Below are 19,488 nucleotides of genomic sequence, written 5' to 3'. Positions count from 1 at the left end.
CCGGGAGGTGGTTCTTCTTCTTCAATCAAGCTGCTGCTGCTGCTGCCTTTGTAGGAGATCAAACCAGTAAGTAATTTTAGTTTCCTGCATATATCCTTCCCCTCTTCATCCTCTAACGTAATCCATCCTTTCCCATCGACCCAATCAGATCACTACAGCCTGCCTTCCATCCCCTCCATTAAACCTGCAACTATTCCTTCGAATTTTAGCTTGATCCCCAAGCATTCACCTTCCAACCATCAGATTTGTGCCAAACTCCCAGCAAACATCCCTCCCTCTCCCTCCTACACTCGATCCCACTTTGAGTCCCATCTGACCATCTAAACCCTAGTTTTCAGCCTAGATCCTTAAACCTAAAACCCGAAACCCTAACCCTAATTCTGCATTTTTTCAAAAGTAACCAAATCCAATTATTTCTATCCCATAATAACCCCCTACACCTGCATATTAAACCCATATAAGACCCATTCCCAAATTCCCATCCTAAACCCTAGAATTAACCTAAAACCTAGTTCTGTGCATTCGAACCAGCAACCTGTTTTGCTATTGATCCTGTTATCTGGCTTATGGTGATTCTCCCAATGTCATATGACCCAAAATGACTGATATTAATGACTGAACATACATCATTCTAGGTTTCACCTGTCAAAGTTTCCAAGTTTCCATGACCTCTGAGCAGTGAGCACAAGGACAAAGCCTGAACATATTGATAACGCATTTCACCACCTGAATTGCTTCTTAGTAGCCTAATGAATTCTTTTGAAGCTTCTGAATATATCTTGGCTGTGACTGAGTGTACATTCCCAAAAGCTCTCAGTTTTACATTGTAAGATATCTTAACCACCACCTTCAAACTTTCTTTTCCCAACGCTTCACTAGTGTCTGCCTCTACTGTATTTGCATCTTCTTCTTTTTTTGGTGAATAAATAATTCATTACCAAAAGGAGAAAAACAAGGGGCCGAGAAATCGTAGAGGAGAAAAAAAAATACAGCAAGTCAAACAAAACCCAGACCTCAAGAGGAGGGGATTGCAAGAAGGGGGAGGGGAGGCCCCAGAATACAACAATGTGTCTGTTCGTTGGGGTGTCACGGCAAGAAAATGAGATAGAAGCTAGCTTGCTTTGATGTCAAAAAGAATGGAATCCCAAATAAGCTGGAGGGGTCTTGAACTAGAGGACCATTTCCTGATATTGCATTCCATCCAAATCTGGTTGATGGTGGCAGCAAAGGCGAGCTTTCCCACAGTGTCAAGAATGGAAAAGCCGGCAAATGTCATTTCGATCTAGATCCATTCTCTTTGGAAAGGCAAGGTCCATCTAGTGCGAGGCCAACATCTTGCTTACACCCTTTTCCAAATGGAAGAGGAGAGGGGGGAAGCAAAAAAGAGGTGGTCAATGTTTTCCATGGCATTAGAGCAGAGGCAGCATGAGAGAGAGACAGCAATTTGGCGGTGAATGAGGAAAGGCTGTGTTGGGAGGCTAATGTAGCTCTAGATTGGTAGAAGACCAACTAGAGGCCAATTAACCAGGATCTGATCTGAATAGATGGTTCGGTTAGGTCAAAATAGAGTTTTTGGTCAAATTAGGGTTAGGGTTAGGGTTTGATGTGTGGGTTATGTCAAGTTACTATAGGGAAGTCTATCAGTGAAGTTCCTGAGATGTTTTGATGGAGGGAAGTGTGTAAACTTCACTTGGCAGCAATTTAGGTTTAGGGTTTTGGGTTTTTTAAAAAGTGGAAATTGAGGGAATCTAGGGTTTAGGGTGAGGGGATTGGAACCAAGTTTGGATCGAGTGTTCCCTAAGGGGAATAGAGCATACGGCCAGCTTTGGGTGAAATTCTGATGGTTAGTTTGGACTGTGGGGGATTTAGGAGATGGGAAATTGAAAAGAAAAGGGAGAAAGCTAGGGTTGGGATGAGAGAGGATTAGAAGAAGGGTAATGGGGTTGGGGATCACTTATAACTTACTGTTGTTGCAGAAATTCTCTGGCAGCAGCCTTTTGGAAGTTGAAACATGAATAAAAATCAGATGTTGGACAGAAAACTTGAATGGAGCTTCAATAGAACCACCCGGGCTTCACACTGCAAGGTGTCGATTGAATCAAACACCAGTCCAACCAGCCTTGATCAGACACAAAGCAGTTCTTCAAAGAAGAAACAAAGTTGCAGAGCAGCTTGAGCATTAATTTTTATCAAAGTGTGAAGTGAAGAGCCTCAACGAATTTTATTGTATATATAGGGCCATAATGGCCTTTTTCCTATTCAGCCTAGGAATTGGAATCCTACTAATGTAGCTCTAGATAGGCAAAGGACCTACTAGAGGCCAAATATCCAGGATCTGATGATAAAGAAAGCAAGGGGCTGCTGATTCTGCAGTTGCAATAGGGCAGAATCGAAGTTTAGGTCAATTCCTAGGGTTTAGGTTAGAATAATAGGTGAATATGATGGATGATAAAACTAGGCAGGTCTAGGGGAAGCTAGTGGTATAGGTTAAGTTAGGTTTGAATGAGTTTCTAAATTCCAGAAAATTAGGGTTAGGGTTTCGGGTTTTGGGAAACAGGGCAAGTAGCTAAAACTAGGGTTTATGATAGGAATCTGGACCAGGGCTTCTGGCCGAGTGCCAAGGGCAATGGGAAGGAGGTTCGGCTGTAGTATGGTGTAATTCTGATAGTTGGTTAGGTCTAGGAAGCTCTTGGGGTTTTTAGGGTTTGACTAGAGGAGAAGGGAATTAGGGTTTCAGTGGTAATTTGGGGCGGCAACTTAGGATCGAGTGGAGGGGGTGCTAAGGGGAAGCTATGATCCAAATATGAGGGAGTTTTGATGAAGGATTGATGTCGGACAGAGTTAAGGGTGTTTAGGGTTTATGGAACTCAAATAAAAATAAAGGGGAATCGATTGGGGAAGGGATTAGAGGATTAGAAACAGAAGCTGGATGTCAATCTGCAGCAGACTCCTTTGGCAGCAAGCTTGAGCAATGGCAAAGGATAGAACCACCTTCCATGGAGATCCTCCCAATCGTCTCGATGCAAGGAGTCGTAGGAGATCTATTTACCCTTTCCACCTTGATAGAACCACAAGGATGCAACACTCTCAAGGAGCAACAGCAGCAACAATGGCGGCAGCACAAATTCTGTATTTTTTTTTTAATTAATCAACTGTGGGGGAGACTCCCACGAAATTTAAGATTTATAATAAAAGGTCAATGGCCAAAATCCTAGTCTAAGAAAAACACTCCCTCACTAAATCGTGGAGGGGTGGGGGCCTAATAAAACAATTTAAAACTTAAAATTAAAAGACCTAATTGTCCTTTAACAACTTAAAATAAAAGACTTAATTAAATCACTTAAATTGAACCATGGTTTGAACCGGTTCAATTTAAGTTTACAAATATGCTGAAATAAAAACCAAGTATGGCAAATACTAAAATGCAAACCTAAGCTACGACTCCCAAACTAAGCCCTAATTTCAGGGCTGCTTCTTCTTCTTCTTCCTTCGGGTGTGGGCACTTGGTGCTGCATCACCTAGGATGACTCTAAAAAAAACAAAACACACCCTCTCTTAAAATCGTGGAGAGGGTTGAGGTCTGAAAACACTTTAAAAATTATAGATTCTATCATAAAGGAAATATTTTAAAATCACTTAAATTGACCCACTGGTTCAATTAAATTATAAAATAAAAACTAAGTGTAGAAACAAAGCATGAAAAAAAAAAATAAAGTATGGGAGTCTACTATACATAGGCATCCCTACTAAGCTACTCTAACACTTGTTCTTCTTCTTGCGGATGTAGGACTTCAGTTCTGCATCAGAGGCAGTTGGAGAAAATCCGCCAAACCGTGAAACTGTGCTAAGGGATATGGTGTTTAAACCATATCAGCTTATGCCAAGGAGAAACAGTACCATGCTAACGAACGAGGTTCCAAGCCCCTTTGATGCTGAAGAGCCCTGAAGAGGATGGAGTCCATATACTCCTGTCTTCCCTTGGAATGAAGTAAGTAATGGAGAAGAGGTAGCTTGTGGGGGGGGCGCAATCTCCAAGAGAGATGATGACTGCAACCTTGGAGTGCTTAGGGAGACCAGAGCTATATATGATCCTGAGGGGGAACCAGGTGTAGAAGAAATGCCCATAGGATGCCAGTGGGCAAGCCAATGAGAGCTGGAAGTGCCATCTACAATCTGAGTGGAGATGGCTCCAAGAGCATAGTGTTACATCTCGTCTTAGAGGGCCACTTCAGCCTTGCCAAAATTTCCTAGATACCTAGATTTCTACGAAATTTTGCCAAAAATCTAAGTTTTGGTTGGCCGTTTCGATGGGTTTTGGGTCAAATTAAGGCCTGTAGTTCATGGAAACGTAGTTTTAGGCTATATCATAGTTGTCATGGCGTCGCCATATCGACGCCATGTCGCCGCCATGGCGTCATATCGCTGGAGAAGTGGGCATATCGACCACCAATATGGATGATGTAAGAATATCGACCAATATGGCCTCCATGGCGCCGCCATGGACGCCATACCACGACATATGGCCATATCGGGCGACATGGTTGTTTCAAATTATATAACTTAATTTTTTAACAATAGTTGTTTTTAACCATTTTTTATTTTAATGCTTTTTCCTTAAAAAAATTTAAAAAAACATCAAACCGAAAACACTAATACACTATTGATTAATACACAATCACATATTCACATCAGCAAATTTTTTTTTTTTTTTTATTTAGATGGGTTGTTTATTAGCTTTATTCACTCAATATAAATTACGTTCTTGTAATTGTTTTTTGTTTTGTTACTTTTGTAGTCACTTTCATATGAATCATATCTCAACTCTCATGATTTTTCAACTTTATTATCAGCAAGACTATTGCTATCAATTATTTGATAATCCATGATTTCATATACACTAGTGGATATTACACTTACATGAATTAAACTATAGTAGATTAGTAGTACACTTTCATGTTAATTTTTGATGTTGTAGGGTATATATTATAGCATACTAAATGACATTAAAAATAGAGAAAATAAAAAATAAAACATGGTCGATATGATCGCCATGGCGGGCAACATGTCGATATATCGACATGACACCCCTCCACCGACTTGGATCGCCGTGACGACGTGACAACTATGGGCTATATAAACATTTGTAAATTTTCATATTGCAAAAATAGTCGTCCAAAGTGGTGTTTTGGATTTGCACCCTTGATTGGCAGTATACAGTTGAATCATAATACAGGAAAAAAAATCAACACTGTGAGGTTGTAGAATGGCCTCTAATGTCTGACATATAATAAATTCAACACTAAACAACATGTATTGACCATATGTTTTGCAAAAAAAAAAAAATTTTGGAAAAAGGGGTTTTACTTGAAACAGTGGAGCAAGCTTCAATGATGTTGAGCAAGTGATTCTGGCATTAATGCGGCGAAAAATCGAAGAGGCACAAAAAAGCATCCAAGGTCAAAATTTCAACTGAGAGTCACGAGAATTGGCCTTTTGATACTTGACCTTTGTAACATCTTGGCGAAATTTCTGTGAGATGTTATAAATAGTTGAAATTTCGACATTTTGCCGAAATTTCAACCGAGATGTCTTTCTGTTCTCTGACATACTGAAATTCACAAAATTCATGAAATTTTGCCAGATTTCGGCGGAATTTAGTACTATGTTCAAGAGCAGTGGGGCGAAGGTTCAGTATCTTACTCCAAGCCCAAGAAGCTTCAGAGGATGGTGGAGCCATGCAGATGAATTCAGAGTGGAGGGGGCCAAAGTAAACCCAATCAACCCAAATGCTATGATGTTTGGAGACCAGCTTCCATATCAGCTTGATAATACCTGCTGTATTTACATCTTTGATTCTTCTTAGACCAAGGCCATCCTATTTTCAAGGGCGGCAAATGACAGCCCAGCTGATGGGGCAAAGAAATTTGGTAGTATTAGATATAGGGGGAGATCAGACCTGGATTCAAACAAAGAGGGAGAGGAATCGAAGGGGACCTGGCTTTCCTCCGCCGGAGATGGGTTGGTCTTCTCCAACCTTTGCCGGAGCTGGAGCTGGTGTGTAGCAAAACCCTAAATCGATTTAGGGATTTTGGTTTGGAGATGTAATTAAGGGGAAAATGATACTTGATTTAAGTCACTGTTGTAAAAAGGGTAAAATTGTCTTTTCCCTTTCAAAACTAATACCTCACTAACACCGTCAGCCAACAGGGGGTTATACGTAAATGGTGAAACTACGGGGGGTGTTCTGTTATTGTTTCAAACACCAGGGGGGTGCATGTAATTTGCTCAAAAGAAAAATGTTACTTGCCTCAGAATTTATACTTCAGACAGATCATCATTCGAATTTGAGATGCTGGCTAGAGCATCTCTCTATTCTTACTGAGACGGAAACCCTAGAAAATTAAAGAATTTTCTGATAAAACGATCTGAAACTTAAAAAGAAGCAAACAAAGAGAAATTTAGATCGAGAAGGAAGGGGTTTTTTTTCCAATGAAATCTCTTAATCCACTCGATCACCCTAAAAAATTGAAGTAGGAAAAAACCCTCCAATCACAGATCAATTTTGCATAAGCAGAGAGAGAAAGAGAGAGGATATTGGTTTGTCAGTCCAGCTGAAAAGTAACTTCGCTCAAATAATTCTATAGTCACCTAAAGTAAAGCAACACTTCATTATTAGGAAAGGAAAAGAAGGAACTCTAGGATTCTCTTCGGACAGGCCCAACCCAAGGAATGAAGGTGGTTTATTTTACATGAATCCGCAAGAAGCCCAAATTTAAGGAGCATGCCAGGACCACTTTTATGATGGAAAAAAATCAAAGAACAGAAAACTACTTAGGCACCATTCAACAAAAAATAATTGAAAATAAAACAAATATAAACAACAATTAACAATTTTGAAGTGTTATCTATAGAAACTAGTCCTAGCAGTATTTTCCAGCAAGGTAACTGTAACAGAACAATAAATTTGAAAACAAAAGACTTGATGTTATATTGTTACGATACATTACAAGGATACTTCCAAAATTAAAAGCTTTATAATCCGGTTCAGGCCTGTAGTATATCTATTGGGAAGGCTGGAACAGGCATCAGTCACATGACTACCTACAAAGATCAAACCCACGTCTACCTTGCACTATCATAGCACATGCAAGTCAATAATATATTATTCTTGCCCACATCTATAATTTTCATGTTTGATTCTCCATTCAAAAAAAGAATTGGTAGTTTTCTTTTGCATGTAATTTATGTTAGTTTTACATTGCTTTCCAATGATCAGGTCTAACCTGCCCATACTCATGATCAGATGAAATGTTTCCATGTTATTTTGAGGGAGAGATCTCAGCATATTGCATAGAAGTAGTGGAAATTCATACAACTGTGTCTGTAAATACAAGAAATTTAGTCTCATTAGTCTATCCCTGTATTGGCTTTTACGCAGAGAAGATGGAAAACAAACGCAATATTGAAAAGAAATACACAACAATGACCATTATAATGAAAATTCAATGGAAAAATAAATTAATGTCATGTTTGTAGAAAAAGAATCACCAAGGAAGCCAATGGTCATAAGCACACTTGGACATTGTTTACATAGTAACTCTGACCATAGATGGTGCTCTGGAATATTTCCTAGCACCATTCTCTTTCGCCCATTGGACCTTCCATAAATATAACAACCTTGAATATGGAATCCATTGAACGTTAGTTGCAGTTGCACCATGCGTTTGTGCCATGTATAAAGTTCATGGAGGTGATCATTATACAATTATTTCGCCTTTGTACGCACAGTTAAACTACAACTGATGATTGGTAGGAAAATTATTATTTGAATAGAGAGAGAAAGGATACCTCACAATCTGTTGTTGCGATCGCAGAGAGAGCTAAGGCTTTGACGTTCTGTTTAGCTTGCGATCGAGTGCTGCGAGAGAGAGAAAGAGAGTGGGACGAAGAGTGAGTGAGAGTGCGGGTTAGGGTTGGGCACGGAGGTATTTAAAAATAAAATAAAAAGGAAAGAAAAGAGATATGTACTTATGTAATCGACCTTTGTAGATACTTTAATCCTAGGCTACAAAGGATATAAAGATAATTTGAAGAGGGTATTTTTGTCAAGTGATACATTTGCCATGAAACATGAGTTCATGCACTTATATATGATATATATGATATATCATATATAATATGATTTATTATTTTATATACTTATTTTCTTCAATCTACACAACCCACATGGCAAGGGAAACTTAAACACTGATTTGGTGCCAGAATGCAGAATTCAAGTGTGGCTTGAATATTGGAAGTTAAATGATTTCTGCCTATATCCACTATTAAATTGGTCATATATTACTTGTAAACACAACTAACTGCACCATGTACTTCAGTTTTCCAAACTGTTTTGTCCTAGTTTGTAGCCTTACAGATTTGCAGTTTTCTTCTTCTTGTTTCTTCTTCTAGGTTCTAACAGTGATTTTCTTATTGTTTCTTGTTAGATGTATGCACATTTGTCGTATTTTTGAGGTCCTTTGTGCAATACACTCAATTTGTTCTGGCCTTTAGTATTTGTTGATTTCTTATCCTATATGAATGCAGTCATTACTTTTTCTTAATTTCTGTCCCTAACTTCTACACTCTTATGACAGCACATGGAGGATGGTGAGCTGTTAGACCTGCTGAAGACATTATTATCCTCTGCTTTATCTCCAATATGGTATGCTAGGCATGGTTCAGTCCTTACAGTCTCTTCTATGCTTAGGCACAACCCGTCGGCAATTAGCTTGTCTTCAGTGTTCCCATCAGTTCAAGACTGCCTGAAATATGCCTTGAAAGATGACAAGGTATGATAATGCTGTTGGAATGCATCTCATGGTTCTACGATTGGCCACCTCACACTTGTTCTGCTTCTAACAGTTCCCTGTTCGTGAGACTGCAACAAAGGCATTGGGACGGCTTTTACTTCATCAATCTAAAAACGATCCCTCTAACACACAGTTGGAACTTCTTCCTTTTATAATATCTGCCTTGCAAGATGATTCCAGTGAAGTGAGAAGAAGAGCATTATCTGGCCTCAAAGCAATTGCGAAGGTATTCAGCATATGTGACGATCTTTTGGAATTCATGCTCTTGTATCTTCTCGTACATTTTTTTTTTCTCATTGTGCTACTGGAATCTTGAGAACCACATTTTATGGCAGGCAAATCCATTGATTATTACAGCCAATCTTACGAACATGGGCCCTGCGCTTTCTGAATGTCTTAAGGATGGAAATACACCTGTACGTCTTGCTGCTGAACGATGTATTCTTCATGTATTTCAGTTGACAAAAGGTACTTCTTTGTTCCATTTCTTTCTACATTGCTGCTACATTATTTGATCATTTATTTCTTGATTGTACTTGCAAGTTGGTCTTCCCTTTGTCGATTGTTTCCCTATACCAATTGGGAACAATTGGTGGGATAAGTGGGAAACAGACTGAAATTTACTGGGTAACATCTTCAGGTGTGGAAAATATACAAGCCGCTCAAAAATATTTCACTGGCTTGGAAGCTAGGCGCCTATCAAAACTTCCTGAACACAGGTATGGCACTGATGGCTTAGTATGATCTTCTTGTTCTGCATCTATCCCATCTTCTATTTGATAATTCTGCAGCTTTTCTACTGCACACTATGCTACCTGTCTGTAGTATCTGATATTCCTTTCAGACAAGTTAGTGATTTTTCCTAAACTATCATTTGTACATGCTCTTTCTATTAATAGTATTTATGGATTCAAACTGATAATGTTGTGTATATGAGTTTCACAAGATCAAACCCAAGCAGGGATATTTCTTGTGTAGAAAGTATTTCCCCATCCAGATCATTGCTGCCTTCATATTATTCCCTTGATTGTTCTGATTGTTCTTTCAGTTGCATCTTGATGATGAACTGAGACACTGTATTTACGGTTTCAAATAATCAGTATATGAGTAAATACCAGTCAGCTTTTGTCACGACCCAAACCTGTTAGGGTTAAGATTGTGAGGCTTAGATCTCCTTCACGCACTTATCAAAATTCAGAAAAAATTCCCTCTTAATAAACAGACTTAATTGTTAGGGTTAAGATTGTGAGGCTTTGATCTCCTTCACGCACTTTTAAAAATTCAGAAAAAATTCCCTCTTAATAAGCAAACTTAAATGTTATAAAATACTTCTGAAATACATAAAATCACATCAAAAGTCTTTACTGTCAGAATAGTCTTTACGGGTCTGGTAACCAATTAAAGTTAACTATTTAATATTACATCTGAACCAATTCTAAAACATAAATTACTGAAATAAAAAGTAGACAAATTTGCAAATAACGTCACAATCAATCATCTGTTACTCCATCTGCTATGCTACCTTCCACTATTGATCCGTAAAGAAGATTAATGGAATGAGTTGCAAAGCCCAATAAGGTAGAACAGTGCATATCCATATCATATACAACAAATACATACATTATTCTGTAAATCGTGTAAAAACGTATTCTTATCCATCAATGCAAAAACACATGCTTTCCATCAAAGCAAACAAATTACAGGTATGACTAACTGCCACTGCACAAACATGCAGTGAGGCAATTCATAGAGAACACCTCGGCCTTAAACGCGGGCTATGCGGCTCATAAACATACATCCCCCCAGCTGGGCATCCTGCAAGCTCAATAGGGCATCTTGTGGGTTAGGCATGGGTACATACATCCACAAATGGGGCATACCAGTTGTCAGGCGGGGCATATTGTGGGCTACGTGAGGCACATAACAACATTTCTCACTCCGGCACCCTGTACATGGCCGAAAATTCCTACACATAACCCCATGTTGGTAGGGTTGCAGTCAAGTCTATTACCATGTAATAACAGTTCACTACACATGCTCATATACATCATGTTTGAAATTTCATCAATCAAAACAGTCATGATACATAGCATGCACATAATGCATGTGCACACCATGCATGTAATCTCATTAATTAATACCAGCATGATACAAACATACCATCACTTGTGAAATTACACAAGTATACACAGATATAAACATGGTAAGTTCCACTTACTCAAATACATATAGATATAGTCATGCTATGTGATGCAGATCCAAGCACCTGCAAGAAGAAGAAACCCTAAGATTAGGGCCTACTATTTGGAGCCTTAGTTTAGTACTTGGTTTATTTTCAGTTTTAGTTTTCCCATACTTAGTTTATTTTTCAGTTTTAATGTAACTTAAATTGAACCGGTTCAGCTTTGGTTCAATTTAAGTGAATTAATCTTATTGGTAGATAGGTCTTTATTTCCTATTGGTTACTTAGGAATCTTGAAGTTGTTTTAAGTTATTTTTATTAGCTTTTAATTTCAGTCATACCCTTCCACGATTTATGGAGGGATTTAGATTGTACTAGGATATGGCCTATGGCCATATTATAAATAAAAGAAAATCGTGGGAGGCTTCCACACAGTTCAGATTAATTATTTTCAGTCATGTTTGCATGCCATTGCTGCTGCTTCTCTGCTCCTTGGTGAGTGTGTCTTGTGTATCTCAAGGTGAAGGGATTGGAGGACTCCGATCGACTCTTTGCATCTGTTAAGATTGTGAGGCCCTCTTCTCTGCGTTCAAGTTGCTTCAAGCTGTTTCAGGTTGCTTCAAACTGCTGCTAATTGGATTTCTGCAAAACCAAAAAGTTTTTTAATTTTCCTGCAACTACCTCTCTTTTCCTAATCTTCCAACCTAAGCCTACATTCCCACATTCAATCCCCATAACCCTAACTCCATCTAAACCCTGTCCACCCCAATTACCTCCTTCAAATACAATCAAACTTCACCCACAGTAGCCTTAACCATCTTCCTAACACTCGACAGCAACCTCTCCCCCATCCTAACACCTAAACCCTAATCCCCTCCATCACCATTAAAACCCTAAAACTTACCTAGACCTATCCAACCATCCAAATCCTTCAATATTACAACCGAACCACCCCTACACTACCCTTAACACTCGACCTAAGCTCCAGCCCAAATTCTAGCTCTGAACCCTAAATCTCATCTCCCCCTTCTTTCCCAAAACCCGAAACCCTAATCCTAATTTTCTGAAATTTTTATTTTTTAATTAAACATCAGTCAAACCATCACTGTTAGGTTCCCTTAGGCCTGCCTAACTTTACTAGATAAAACCCTACCTCATTATCCTAAACCTAACCCTAGTTTTGACCTAGTTTCCTGAAATTTGCCCCAATCGGCCAGCTGTTTTAGGGAGGTTCTGGTTATTGGCTCCTATTGGATTTATCATCTACCTAGGACTACATTACTATGTCCCACTTCCTCAAATACATATAGTGATATAGATATAGTCATGCCATGTTCTAGTTACTCATACAGATATAGTCATGCAATGATCCACTTACGCAAATACATATAGTGATATAGATATAGTCATGCTATATTCCACTTGCTTCGGCAACGTCTAAATGAGTAATTCCGTCGACAGTAAAATCACACAAAGTTACCTATATACACATGTAATGATCCTTAGATAACTCATTCAATATAGTAATTCATAATTACTCTTATCCCCCCTCCCCCTATTTCCCTATTATGTTACTTTGTTAGTATTCCCCCTGGACAAGGTTTACCAGTAGCAGTCTGGAAAAAATACAGTTCTCTCCCTTTGGAAACTCTTGAGATTCTCAAATTTTATGGGTTAATAACTAACCCATTGATCTTGATCTCCTCCAAAAACCAAGATTAAATTTCCAATTTTCATATTTAATTCATGTGTCACAAACCCTGTACACATTATGAGCAGATTCTTACATGAGACAATGGTTGGATATACTCTCATTACCTGCTCCATGAGGGAATCGATTATCTCTACCAAGCCCCCTTCTCTTTCTTGAACTATTCCTACCTAGCAAGAAGACGGATGCGCGTGTGAACATGCAACGTATTCGCGCGCCTTACTCAAGTAGGGGCTCTGGAGCAATCAAACTACTGCGCTTCCTCATCAAAGCATGCTAACGCAGAACAAGCCCAATTGAACAAAGAAAAGTAGGCCAAGACAAGCTCAACGCTCAAGCTCTATCTCCTTCCTTCCCCCTTTTAGCTCTTAGATAAGTAAGTTCCTTGCTCTTCTGTCAAAAATCTGTGCATAAGAAAAGATTGACATAGAAACTATACTTTCCGTTTCAACTTACTCCCAAATTTTCCAGGATTAAACTAGACTAAAAAATTGTCATTCACACCAAAATTTCAAGTCCAGATTCAATTCCCAAGTCAGATTTTTATTCTCTCCTTTTTCAGATTCTCAGTCTCTCCCTAACAGCACATCCAATCCAAACATGCAGTGGATGGGAGTACCAACCGAATTTGGATGGAGCCCCAATTTGGTGAAATCATCCACCGCTGAGTCACCCATGATCACACAAAATTTGAGGTTTAAAATCCTTTCCCATTATGAGTGGTACACATTTTCCGTTCGGTGCGACAGATTCTGACAGAAATCTTCGCACTGATGAAGAACGATACAAAACTACCTCTTACCGAAATTATTTAATGCTCAACTTTTCCAGGATTAATCGACACTCAAAACTAAACATAGACACCAAATTGCATGTCCAAACTCCAAGTCTAAGTCAGGTTGTTATCTTCCCTAAGTTCAGGGTCAGATTCTGTCCTGACAGCAGACCAGACTCGAGTTTGCATATAGTAGGCATACAAACGAACTTGGATGAAGCCCTAATTTATTTTGATAGAGTCATCTATCTACATATCATCCACGCTCATACCAAATTTTGGATCCAAGCTCCTTCCCCATTGTGAGATACACCTGATCTCGGAGCAATGGACAGATTCTGTCCTCAACAGTCTAGGGTTTCAATGCATGAAAACGAAATCTAGGATCCTTTCCTTGGTTCAGCAAGGTAACCTACTTGTAATGGTGCAAACTAAATCTGAGATTCGCTAACCTGATACTGCGCGCTTGGTTAACCTCACAGATTTCTGTTTTCTTCTCTCTCTCTCTCTCTCTCTCTCTCTACTTGCTGGCCAGCAAGACATGATCTCAACTTCTGGCCACATCTATAACTAACCCTGCTGACTCACTACCATAATGTTGGCCAAATTATCCAAGGATTACTGAAATTATATCCAACTACAAGCCAAAATCCATTTTTTAAAAGGTGGCTGAATTTCCATACAAGTCTTGTTGAAATCATTAGCCAGCCTAGCTGAACCAACATCTAATACACGTATTTCATTTTAAATAATCATATTGTACCTTCGCATGTACCACCATTAGTGCTTCTAAAAATTTGGGACATTACATCTTTGCTCCAATCCCAATGGATCATTTGATCCATTGGCTGAACTTCCTATCGATCCTACAGGGACCTGAATCAGGATTCTCTAGAAAGGGCGTACCCAGTGCACAAGGCTCCCACCACTGCGGGGTCTGGGGAGAGTCATAATGTACGCAGCCTTACCCCCACATTGTGGAGTGGCTGTTTCCCTACTCAAAGCCGCGACCACTAGGTCGCAATAAATCAGGATTCTCTAGGACCGGTCTAATTACAGGTACTGCTCCCTGAATCAGGCATGTTTTCTTTGCAGCTTTAAGGGCCCATCCCCTGCGCCCCCTCCCTCCCTCTCTCCCAAAAAAAATGAAAAAAGAACATGGTGGAAGAGACTCATCAAAGAACTGCTGACATTTGGAGGTCCTTCCTCTGTTTTCTTCATTCCCTTAGTCTCATTTGAACTGTTTACCCATTTGCCTTATTGAGATGCTTGTTAATTATAGTCTTCCCACTACTGTCAATATTCTTATTGTTTGATGCATTGACAAATTGGTTGATAAATGGTTTGGATTTGAAAGTATAAATGGTGGATCTGGTTTATAAGGACTGTGAGATGTAACAGGCTTACAATACTCTTAGAAGTTCTGAGTTTAGCAACCAACATTCCTTTTGGTTCCTGAATATCTTACTTGGTAAAGGAGCAAACTTTGGGCCAAGATGTGTTTGGTCCACAACTCTGACTACCCCCTTCCCCCTGCAACAAAAAATAGGGATGCATTAAAGTGGGGGGCAGAAGTTTGAGTTTGTGCCCCTAATGTTGTCTTTGCATGTATATCTTTTATGATTTAGTTACTTGACTCATCTTGATCTGGTGATGCAGCGACGATAGTGATGACAGTGAAGCTGATGCAGCAAGTGGCTGATAAATTTTTTGTTCAACTTCCATCATATGGATAAGATTTTGTAAAGTTAGCAAGGAAATATTCATTGCGGCATTCTTCTGTGGAAAATGTTCCAGTGGAGTTGATTTTTGGAAGCAATCATGTGTTTGTATAAAGTACAGAATAGATGGAGAGTTATACATGTGAAATGCAGTTTTTACCTCAATTGAGGCTTATATTTATGTCATGTAACATTACATTTGGTTGGTACACTGCAAAAGCAAAAAAAGGTTTAGAGTGGGGGACCTTTGGATCCCTTGAAATTTTGTCAGTTTTGCAAATAATGAATGATTTAAGGAAGTAGATAACTAAAAGCTATTTCCCCTGATTGTTTTTTTTTTTTTTTTTAACCCGAACCTTATCTGGGACCCGGGCCAGCCCCTGAGCTTTTATTAAAAATCAAAATGAATAAAGAATACGAGGGGGGACATTCCACCTTATCCCAACCCGAAAAACTAATCTCTCAGATCCTTTCAATCCAACTAAACTATTTGCCCTGTTATTTCTGGTGATTTTTTGATAAATAAGCTGTATTTTGTATAATTAAGTGAGGCCATAAACGTTAACTTGCCATGTCTGTGAGTTGATGGCTCTCCCACTGGGAAATTGAACTGTCATTGTTTAGGGGCTGTCGAATGGTTTGAGTTCAGATGGTGTCAAACGTGAATCTTGGCTGAACATATTCTCTTCTGCTGCAGCAAAGGGGTGTTGCCACCTGTTTTTAACATTTTTAAGTTTTTTGTGAATAGAAAAGATGGTTTTGGTGGGGCTGAAAGCATTGTACTGAATTTGAAAACAACAGTGTTGCTCCAGTTTGTTTTGCTTTTTAGGTTTCTTTCCTACCTGAGTTTTTGAGAGAAGAGGGGGATGGGAACTTGGGAACAAGGAAAATTTGTCTTTAAACCCTTGGTTTGTTCACTGCAAGTGCCATAGATTGCCGTGGGAACAGTTCTCGAACTATAGGCTTACCACAGGTTTATAGGACCCATTAGCACCAAACACCTATGCATCAGCTGCACTTTTGGGTGAGAATGCTAACTGGTGTTGTGTGGGCGTGTACCTGTGCCCAGACACAACTCAGCGTGAAAAGGCCGCTGCAACCCCATGAAAAGGCGGAAAGGTCCAGGGGTGGGTGGTCTTTTCGTGCTTAGCTGTGTCTGGGCACAGGTACAAACCCACACACTGCACCGGTTAGTGTTCCTGTTCTATTTTTTATATATATAGAAATAAGTTTAGAAAATAAAATGAAGGATAGAGAATGCTGCGTGCCTTGTGCTGCCCCTATGCCTAGACATGGGCAAGTGAAATGACCGCTGCGTACCCAAGAAATTCTGCTTGTCCATGGGGACCTGGCAGTTATTTTGCTTGCCACTGTTTCTGGGTGAAGGGACAGCACACCGCACATGCCTAGAGAGTTTTTTTCGATATTGCTACTGCTAATTAGAAACCCATATCTCTACTTTGTGCCATCCTCGCTCCATATTCTATTTCAGCACCTTCAAAACTCTTTTTGTACCGGATCATGTGGATTCATTGAAATACCTTAATAATCCATATGGGCAAAAAGAAAATAAACTGTGAATTAAACAATACAACAGAAACCTATCCATCAGCTACAATACTGATTAAAACTCCCTACACTAGTATGAAAGAGATAGCCCAATGTGCATACTATTCACCATCTCTGCAAATAAATAAATTCACTCAAAAAAAAATTATTCACCAAAAAAACAAAGAATGGGATAGCCCACAACCGATCACTTTTGGTAATCAGTGAGAGACATAATTTTAATCATCAACGCAAACCTCACCATGATCGATATGCAGAATTTGGGACTTCTTTTTTTTTGGGTACAGAATTTTAGACTCATAAATCCATTTTCAAAAGGTCTGAATTAATCGAAATGGAACAAATTTAACTTGCCACAACATACATTGATTTCTTTGAAGCCAAAGAAAATAGCACGTAATGACCACTCAAGAAAGGCTAAATTTGCTTATATTAGTAAAGAAAAATGTACAATAAAGTGAGCAATGATAAAACTGAGGAAGATTAGATGAATTCAGCTCGAAGTCTTAGTGGTCGAGCAACTCAAATCCTTTTAGAGAAATTGAAAGAAAAGAATAAATGTCACTTATCGTCCTGGGTTGTGCTGGGCGCATTGGTCAAGTGCTCACTTGCTAAACGCTTAGTCACGGGTTCAAATCCTGGAAATAGCCTCTTTGGAAACAAGGGTAAGGCTACCTACATTTGACACTCCCTAGACCTTGCTTAACGCGGGAGCCTTGTGCACTGGGTACGGCCTTTTTTCACTTAGTTTCATCTTTCTTTGAACAAAATTATATCAATCCATGGACATCACCTTACAAGCCTTCACTGATGCGGACTGGACTGGTAGCAACGATAACAGGAAGTCAACAGGGGGATATGCCATTTTTCTTGGTCCTAATCTAATATCTTGGAATTCTAAGAAACAAGGATCATAACCTATTCCTCAATTGAAGTCGAGTATAAAGCCCTTGCAGATGTGTCCTCTGAACTCACATAGCTATGTTGCCTCCTCAACGAACTATTGTTTATTCCTCAACGAACTATTGTTTATTCCTAAACTGTGATTGGACATTGAAGCTGCAAAAACCTAAAGGAATTCAGGGAAATCAAGACTCCTCGCTCCTCAATATGGATATCATGAGCATAGGGGCAGTGACCCTAGATTTGGTTTTTGGGCACAATCTAGACTTCGATGTCCATAGTATGTATCCATTACTCAAGACCACCATCAGCTGCAACAACAATGACGTCGTGAAATTGAATATCGTATCCCCTGCTTTTGTGAAAATGATAACTGTTATACCCACACCCCGGGAGTATAATTAATTATTAATTCTTTCCCGTGACGTGTAGTTATCACTGCCACGTATGCCGGTGAGTTGTTCTCACTGGTGGTCAAACCCAGCTATATTGACCATAGTACGAGGTTGCCTGTGGAAACTAGTCGGGACCACGGAGGTTGCACCTTGACGTGTCGGGGTAAGTAGTTGACCAAATTTTGTTGTGTGCTTACGCCCTCTCAAAGCCCTCGAAGTGTGGTCCAAAGGCCCCGACCTCTTATGGTGGGAACCACCTTCCTACTCGCATCGGAGGCAAGGTTCTGGCTGCCTCCGACCACCATCCAATGCGCTAACAAGGACCCTTGTGGGTGAGACCCTGTGGCTAAGGTGCTATTGGTGCCCGCCATGTTTGACCCTACCCAAATAGACCCTAGGTTACACTTATGAGGCCTTATCCAAATAGGCCAATAAATGTGAAGTCTATATGAGAGAGAGGGGTAAGACTATTCCTTAGTCTTTCTTTTTCTTTCTCTTTCCTAACCTAATCGTGAAAGGAGAGGAGAGCTTTGAAGAGAGGAGGCGGCAAGGAGGAGAAGGAGAAGGAAGGGAAGAAGAAGAAGGAAACGGCTGCTGGGTTTGGAGCTTTAAAGAGGGCACCTCGTGTGTACCTCAAACCAGGTAAGCCAAGTGCCCTTTTCCCCCATTTTCTCTCTTCCCCCTTGCTCGCTTGAGCTTGGGTGGTTCGTTGGTTGCAGCCCCAAGATGGGGATTTCTTTTTGGAAACCCAAAGGGTTAGCTCGAGCCATGTGTAGTTTCCCCTTGTAGGATGCTATCCCATTTCATTACAATCCTATAAAGACCTCTATTTGACCTCTTGCTTGAATCTATTTGATTCTAAATCTTCAACCACCAAAGAAAACCCCAAATCTGGATTTTTGAGCTTTTGATCCTTTAAACCCCCTTAAATCTTTGAATGTTGGGCGTTTCTAAGACCCAAATAGACTCCAAGACACCCCTCCCTAGTCCCTTGAGGCTTAGAGAACCAAATGGGACAACCCCGGGCTTTAAGACCTTGAAATCGCACTTGGGTTGCATCGGAGGCAAGTCTGTGTGCCTCCGATGTTGCCTCCGATGTGGTCCGAGCTGCAGGAAGGTCGGAGGCAAGGTCGAGGCAGGCTGCTGAGTCCGACGTTGCCTCCGATGCAGTTTTAAGGCTTATAACTTATGTAAACGGTGGGGTTTCTCTATGAGGCCTCCCCTACACTCTCTCACACTCTTATTCACTTCCATAGGCGCCAACATATGTGCAATGGGGTGATTTTGAGCGGGAATCGTTGCGCTTATACAAACTCCATTTGAAGTAATTGGTGAGTGGGTTTGGGTGGATGTTTGAGCTTGTTTACTATTGCTTATTCA

At 39.9% G+C, this 19,488-nt stretch overlaps 1 protein-coding gene across 2 annotated transcripts in view; it reads left to right on the top strand.

The window, feature by feature from the left end:
* LOC122653813 (protein ILITYHIA) overlaps nt 1-15,567 on the top strand; it is a 169,063-nt gene extending 153,496 nt beyond the window's left edge. For both annotated transcript variants that reach the window (XM_043847758.1, XM_043847757.1), the window contains exons 56-60: nt 8,637-8,831; nt 8,905-9,078; nt 9,188-9,320; nt 9,493-9,571; nt 15,180-15,567. In XM_043847758.1, coding sequence (XP_043703693.1) covers nt 8,637-8,831; nt 8,905-9,078; nt 9,188-9,320; nt 9,493-9,571; nt 15,180-15,222 — 624 coding nt within the window. In that variant the 3' untranslated portion in view covers nt 15,223-15,567. The remainder of the gene's footprint in view (nt 1-8,636; nt 8,832-8,904; nt 9,079-9,187; nt 9,321-9,492; nt 9,572-15,179) is intronic.
* The last annotated feature ends 3,921 nt before the right edge of the window (nt 15,568-19,488 follow it).

This window comes from Telopea speciosissima, chromosome 3 (assembly GCF_018873765.1).
Source record: "Telopea speciosissima isolate NSW1024214 ecotype Mountain lineage chromosome 3, Tspe_v1, whole genome shotgun sequence".
Taxonomy (NCBI): domain Eukaryota; kingdom Viridiplantae; phylum Streptophyta; class Magnoliopsida; order Proteales; family Proteaceae; genus Telopea; species Telopea speciosissima.
This window is presented reverse-complemented; position numbering and strand designations above follow the sequence as displayed.